This window comes from Petaurus breviceps, unplaced genomic scaffold (genome assembly GCF_028583685.1).
Source record: "Petaurus breviceps papuanus isolate PSGF00001 unplaced genomic scaffold, PetGlider_PUasm1.0 99, whole genome shotgun sequence".
In the NCBI taxonomy this organism is placed as follows: Eukaryota; Metazoa; Chordata; class Mammalia; order Diprotodontia; family Petauridae; genus Petaurus; species Petaurus breviceps.
The window spans coordinates 7,597,047-7,603,929 of record NW_027187465.1 but is presented as its reverse complement, the minus strand read 5'-3'; the positions used below and the strand labels follow the sequence as shown (position 1 = coordinate 7,603,929).

The following is a 6,883-nucleotide window of genomic DNA, read 5'->3' as shown; positions in this document are numbered from 1 at the left end:
CATCCATCCATCCATCCATCCATCCATCCATCCATCCATCCATTCATTCATCTTTTAGTTCACACAGTTGAAACCACTCACTGACCACCTGTGAGGCACCAGCAGGGTTCCAAACCTTTGGGTAGCTAGGTGGCACAAGATAGAGCACTGGACCAGGAGTTAGGAAGGCCTGGGTTCCAATCCACCCTCACACACTTCTTTAGCTATATGACCTTGGGCAAGTCCCTTCACCATTGTCTGCCTCAGTTTCCTCATCTATAAAACAGGTTCAATAATCATACCTATCTCCCAGGGTTGTTGTGAGGCTCAAAGGAGATAAGATTAAAAGCACATAATATGCTCTTAATAAATCAAAAATCCAATTAACACATTTATTGATTGACAGCTCATTGAGCTCAGTATGACAAATATTGTTAACTCCCTTTCACTGAGAAGGAAACTGAGGCTGAGAGGGAAAGTGGACTGTCTGCGGTCACACAGTTGGTGTCAGAGGTGGAATTCAAGCCTGACCTTCTTGACTCCAAGCCTACCACCCCACAGGACAGTGAAATGGAAGGATTGTGCAAAGACACAGGACCCCAGCTCTGGGTCTGGAAGGGAGCCCAGAGGCCTTTGACTCTGAACCCATCATTTGACAGAAGAGTAACTGAGGCTGAAGGAGATTAAGTCACTGACTGTAGTCTCTCAGGTAGTGGGTTTTAGAGGAAATACTTGAATCCATGTTTAAATTCACATTCCTGAGCCAGGGACAGATCTAAAGACTGGATGACAATAGAGGTAATGGGGAGCCACTGAGGCTTTTTGAGCAGAGGAGTAACCAGGTCAGTATTTCTATCCCACATAGCTCATAAATGTCACACTCGGAGGCCCCATGATGCTGTGGAGGTGCCTTGGGCTCAGCAGGGCACCAGCTTGGGCAGATCCTGCCAAGCAAGGAAGGCTGAATTCAGTTACACCTCTGGTGATGTACTGGAGGAGGGGGAGCGGTCTGTCTGCTGCTCTCTGAAGGTCAACCTCACGTCCAAGGAAGGACATGTCCCTTGTGGAGCAGATCGGGATATTGGGCTGTGAGGAAGAGGACCTCGTTAAAATGTGCCCCACTTCCTTTTGTTCAGTTATCAGTTCAGAGAAAATAGCTTTTTATCACTAGCTCCAAAGTCAGCCTAAATGGAAGTTTTGCCAGATAGCATTTAAGATGATTACAACTAGGTGGTGGCCTGACTTTGTGTCAAGAGGGTCCTGGGTTCAAATTCTGCCTTATATGTTTACTTTGTGTTTCTGGGCTGTGTGGCTCTGCGCAAGTCACTTAACCTCTCAAAACTTCCAGACAGCATGATTGTGAGGAGAGAATTGGAAATAATATATGCAAAGTGCTTTGGAAGCCTGAGAGCATGAGTAAGTGCTTGCTATAATAAGACATTTACGTGGTCTTTTAGGTTCTGAAGCATTTCCATGCATTCCCTCACTGGGGTCTCACAACCCTTGGGTAGAGAGGGGATCGGTACTACAGATACCATTGTTCACAGAAAATATGTTTCCGAAGTTAGATTTGAACCCTGAGTTCCCAGTCCAGAACTCCCAGTCACACTACCACAAATGGCCAGATTTGAGAACAGATGCACCCAGGGATGATAATTCAATTTAGCAAATAATTTTTTGCTTTATAGCACAGGGCTCCAGTAAGCACTGAGTATCCCCAGGGCATTTAAAGGCATTTGATTAACATGTAGAAATATGCCTGAGTAAAACAAAGCACACCTACAAGGGAGGGGGATTTTCAAGGGAGTGCCCTTTGTGGCTGAACACATCTACCTGCTCAGTGACTGGCATGCCCATCCAGGCCACAGAAGCTCACCAACCTCCTCACACAGTGCCTTCTGTCCTCAAGGATGGAGAAGTTGGTGGCATTTGTCATTCTCTGGGAGGGGGCAGGGAGCCTCTCCTAACCCAGGCCCTCCTCCTGCCTCCCCCCTCCCACTTCTCCATCACTTCCCCACAAGCAGCTTCCCAGAGCTTCCCAGCTCTGGGAAGGGGATGGTCCTATTATAAAAAGTGATTATTGTTCACAAGCTCATGGGCAGGCTTTGAAGAAAATTAAAGTCAAAAGATGACTGGAGATTCTACAAATTCTGTTGGCCAGTTACCATGAAGCCCCTTGCCTGAATCAAACCAGACACACGGGGTTCTCACATAAAATTTCTTTGCATCAGCATGATTTCAAACCACTTTGAAGACCATTTCCCAAGTTTGTCTCTGGAAATCTCCCCTGATGGGAGTTCCCTAAAATACTCTGGCTTATATAAGCACTGTTTTTTTTTTTACTTTTTTTGTTCATACACCTGTCCCCTAGGATCAGTTTTATGGAAGCCCATAGGAAAGTTACTGCATGCAGGTCCAAGGCATTATGTGGGTCCAGACTTGCTAAACACCCTATCTCATGAGCCCATACAGTGTGTTAACTTTTATTAGTAACTGGAGGACACAAGTCAGAACATTAGCCATTTACTCAAAAAGCATAGCAAACCAAAACAGAAAAACAAGAAAAGATCCCCAATACAAACTGTGGTATAGTTTCCCAGAGGTTAGTGAAGACCACACAGGCAGAGGACAAAGGGGACCAGGAAACACATTGGAAGAATACTCATAGGGAAGACACAGAACCAGGGAGTGTGAGTGAAGGGGAACACATCAGAAAACCACTTGTGGAAGGCGCAGGGCAACATCTTTAATGTTTCAGAGACACTGATGTCATCTGATTGATGAGAATTGACATCAATGGGAATTGAGTCTGTCTCTGCAATCTCATTTCTCTTAAGTACCTTCTCTAATCCCAGAGTAGAAGAGCTGCCCCCTGATAGCTCTTAAGCTTTATCTTTTTAGGGTTATCTATTGCTCGTATCAATGGAGAGGCAGTGATTAGCAAGCCTCTCCCTGACAAAAGCTGGATGGCATTTTTTTAGTGCATGTCTGAGGTTATAAGCCACTATCCCTATCCAGGAAATTAACAAAAGATAGGAGAAGGTTAAGATTGTTATAGATTAGCAGAATGCTAATGATTTAAAAGATACTGAAAAGTATTTTATGTTACTGTTGGATAATTGTCTGGGACAAAGAGTTGAGTCTATACAAGCAGAAAAACAGTAATGGAGGCAAAAGAAAGAGACAGAAAGAAAGGAAAATTTCAGAAAGGAGAGAACTGTTTTAGCCGTGGGAATCAGGGAAGGCTTCTTGGAGAAGGGGGCACCTGAGGTGAAACTTGAAGGAAGAAAAGAATTCAGAGAGGAGTGGAGGAGGGAAGAAGGGCATTCTGGGCATGGAGTGGAGTGGGGGAGGAAAAGTGACCTGAAAGAATGCAAGGAGACAGGAGGATGGGATCAAGGGAATGGCTGGGCACGGACAATGAGTCTGACTAGAATGTAGATTGTGTGAACCTAGCCCTCAGGGTTGTGGGGATCAAATCAGATAATGATTGTAAAGCATTTAAAACAGTGTCTGGCACATGGTAAGCATCATATACATTAGCTGCTGTTATTGTCATTGTTGTTATTATTAATTAGATAGAGGAAAACCTTAAACAACAGGCTAAAAACATTAACTCTAATTAAGCACCTACTATGTCCCAGGTACTGTGGTAATTGCCAGATGTGGTTAAACTAGTGCCTTAGGAAGGTTGTTTGGGCTGCTGTGAGAAGTAGGGATTGGAAAGGGGAGAGGCTGAAGCCAGTGCGGCCTCACAATGGTCCAGCTGAGAAGTGAGGAGGCTTAGGGCTTGGGCAGTGGCTGTGGGGGTGGAGACAAAGGGGAGAAAAAGGGAGGAGTCAGGAGCCGATGTGGTTTTTGTGACTCAGAATTCTCTGAACCTCCTTCACAGTCCTTATTACCCCTAATTAGAGTGTTAACTGCTTGAGAACAGGGGCTATCTTTTTCTATTTGCATCCCCTAGTCTTAGCACAGTGCTTGGCACATAGTGCATTCCTAATATTTTTCATTCATTCATTCATTTTTTAGTTCACTCACTCATTCATTCATTCATTCATCCATCAGTTCATTTGTTTCTGGTCTAATTATTTGTAGACTTTATCCTCCTGAGGCCAGGCCCCACTCTAGTGTGCTTGGTATTCTCTACAGCAACCAATTTAAGAAGGAAAGGAGATGCATGATAGGAACAGGTCAGAGGACCTGAGTCTCATATCCTGACTCCTAGACTCCTCCTATATATGCCGTGAGACCTCAGACAAATCAATTGAACTTCCCTGGGCCTCAATTTCCTCCCATGTAAAATGAGGGTTTGGATTAGATGCTTCCAAGAGCTCTCCCAGCTCTAGAAGTGTGATCTATTTTAGAAAGATTTTCATAGACTGGTTAAAATTAAAGAAGTTTTGGCAGAGGAAGTGGTGATCAGTTATCTATGAAATTCAGTTCTGTGCAAGTTATTTGTGGATTGAGAGTACTAGCCTTGGAGTCTGGAAGACTGGGAACAAATCTTGCCTTTTATATTGACCAAATCAGTTGCCACATCTGTAAAATGGGATTACGATTTCACAGCCTCCAATGAGATGAGGTATGTAAAGTACTCAGCTGACTTTGGAGCCCTAGATATGTGTTTTCTTGCTGGATGCGGCTGTCTCCCTGTTTCAGAACCACCTCCCTTTCGTAAGTGTGAGCATGGCCTGCAGTTTGAGATCTCCCACCAGCTGGGCCGGGACCCTGTGCGCTATGACCTCAGTGGGTGGATCCAGAAAGCCAAGCCCAACCTCTCAGCCCTGAATGCTAGTCAGGTCCTGCGGCAGTCCACAAGGTGAGTATTGTGGGGATAGGCAAAGCAAGGCATGGAGGGAGGGCCATCCAGGTTGGGGGGGGACAAGCATAGCCTTCAGCTGGCAGCTACTGAGCAGTCCTGGCCTGCCTCTGGGGTTCATCTACACCCCCATTTCTGTCTGCTTCTCCAGCAACAATAACTGGGTAAATGAGAACTATTCTGGGGATAACGTCTCTCCTTAATGAAACAAAGAGCTTTCACTTGGATTGAAACTTGTAAAATGTTTCCCTGGGGCGAGAGTGAAGCTGACAGAGGAAAAAGCTGCCCTTTTGGAATAGTGGGGGGGAGGGAAGAAAAAAAACCTAAACGTGGCTTTTTTTCCTCTTGCTTTTCATTAAATCTGAAAGGAGATGATGTGACTGGAATCACATTTATGGACATTTTGGAACTGGGAGTCATAAAGCTGAAATGATGTGTTTTGTAGTATTAAAAAAGTGCAGTGTGCTGAGTGGTCAGGCCATTTCAGAGGTGCTGGCCAACACGATGGAACCTCCAATGAGCTCAGCTCTGGGAGTTAGGAAAGAGTAGTTGTGACTGATGGCTAATCAGTGACAGGCAACATGGGGACCATGGCGAGTGTGGCACATTATGGAGAGTTCCTCGGGGTTCTGAGCACAGATAGTGGGGGAGGAAAACTTCAGTGTCATGGGAAGAGAACTGGGCTGGGGTCCTGGCTCCACCAATAACTCCAAGACCTCTGTGGGGGGTCCTCCAACCCCTTTGTGCCTCAGTTTCTCCTTCTGTTACTGTATATTGGAATAAGTACCTTTTTCTCTCAGCCTTGGTTTTTTCCATCTAAAAAAAGGGGTTGGGTTGTGAGATGATCTCCCTCAAGTCCCTTCAAGCTCCAAGTCTGTGCTCTTGTGACTGTGTGACCTTATCCAAGTTATTTCCTCTCTCAGCCTCAGTTTCAACAACTGACATTTCTGTAGTGCTTTAAGTTACTTCCCAAAAGTGAACTCATTTGATCTTCATAAGAACACCAGAAGGGACTCTTCTCACCTCTATTTTATTTGTTATTTTATTTTATTCTAGTAATAAGGTGCTCTTATCTCTTTTGTAAAATGGGGAAACTGAGGCAGGAAGCTGTGAAGTGACCGGCTCAGGGTCACACAGCTAGTAAGGGTCTGTGTTAGGATTTGAACTCGGATCTTCCTGACTCAGTCCAGTTCTCCATCCACTGTGACTTCTCTAAATGGGCAACCTTAGATGTCTCTTTCCCTTAAACTCAATTTCCTTAATTTTACAGTTTCCTGTGGAAGGAGGGGGTTGTACCGAATAATTGCTAGGGTGTCATAAAGGAAGGGTCATGATCCCCATTTTAAATTTTGAACTGGACCTGTGGGGCAGCTGGGTGGCACCATAGTGCATAGAGCAATTGGGTCTGGAGTCAGGAGGACCTGAGTTCAAATCCAGCCTCAGACACTTACTAGCTGTGTGACCCTGGGCAAGTCACTTAACCTCTCCCTGCCTCAGGCTCCACATCTGTAAAATGGGGATCAGAAGAATGCCTACCTCTCAGGGTTGTTGTGAAGACAGAATGATATCATGTTTGTAAAGTGTTTTAAACCTTAAAGCATCATGTCAATGCTGCTAATTGTAGGTACTGACTGTGTGACCCTGGGTAAGTCACTTAGTGCTTTGGGCAACTTTCTGTGGTTATGAAGTTGCAGAGAACTGTCCATAATCTGACAATGTGGTGTAATCTGGACTGCTGTGCCTGGATTCAGGAAAATCTGGGTTCAAGTCTGGAAGCTGTCAATGCTCCAGATGATACCTTAAATATGTACTGTATGCAGGTGTGTGCATGTAGAAGTGTGTGTGTAAGAGATAGAGAATGTGTGTGAGAGAGAAGACAGAGAGAAAGAGAGAGAGTGTGTGTGGGAAAAGACAGAGACAGAGAAAGATGACAAAGGGGGGAGATATGAGAGAGAGAGAGAGAGAGACAGAGAGAGACAGAGAGAGACAGAGAGAGAGAGAGACAGACAGACAGAGAGAGAGAGAGAGAGAGAGAGAGAGAGAGAGAGAGAGAGAGAGACAGAGAGAGAGAGAGACAGAGAGAGA

At 45.0% G+C, this 6,883-nt stretch overlaps 1 protein-coding gene across 1 annotated transcript in view; it reads left to right on the top strand.

Annotated features, from left to right (window-relative positions):
• MYO18B (myosin XVIIIB) overlaps positions 1–6,883 on the top strand; it is a 377,501-nt gene that overhangs the window by 138,920 nt on the left and 231,698 nt on the right. Inside the window, 1 exon segment of the mRNA XM_069081888.1 lies at positions 4,639–4,798. Coding sequence (XP_068937989.1) covers positions 4,639–4,798 — 160 coding nt within the window.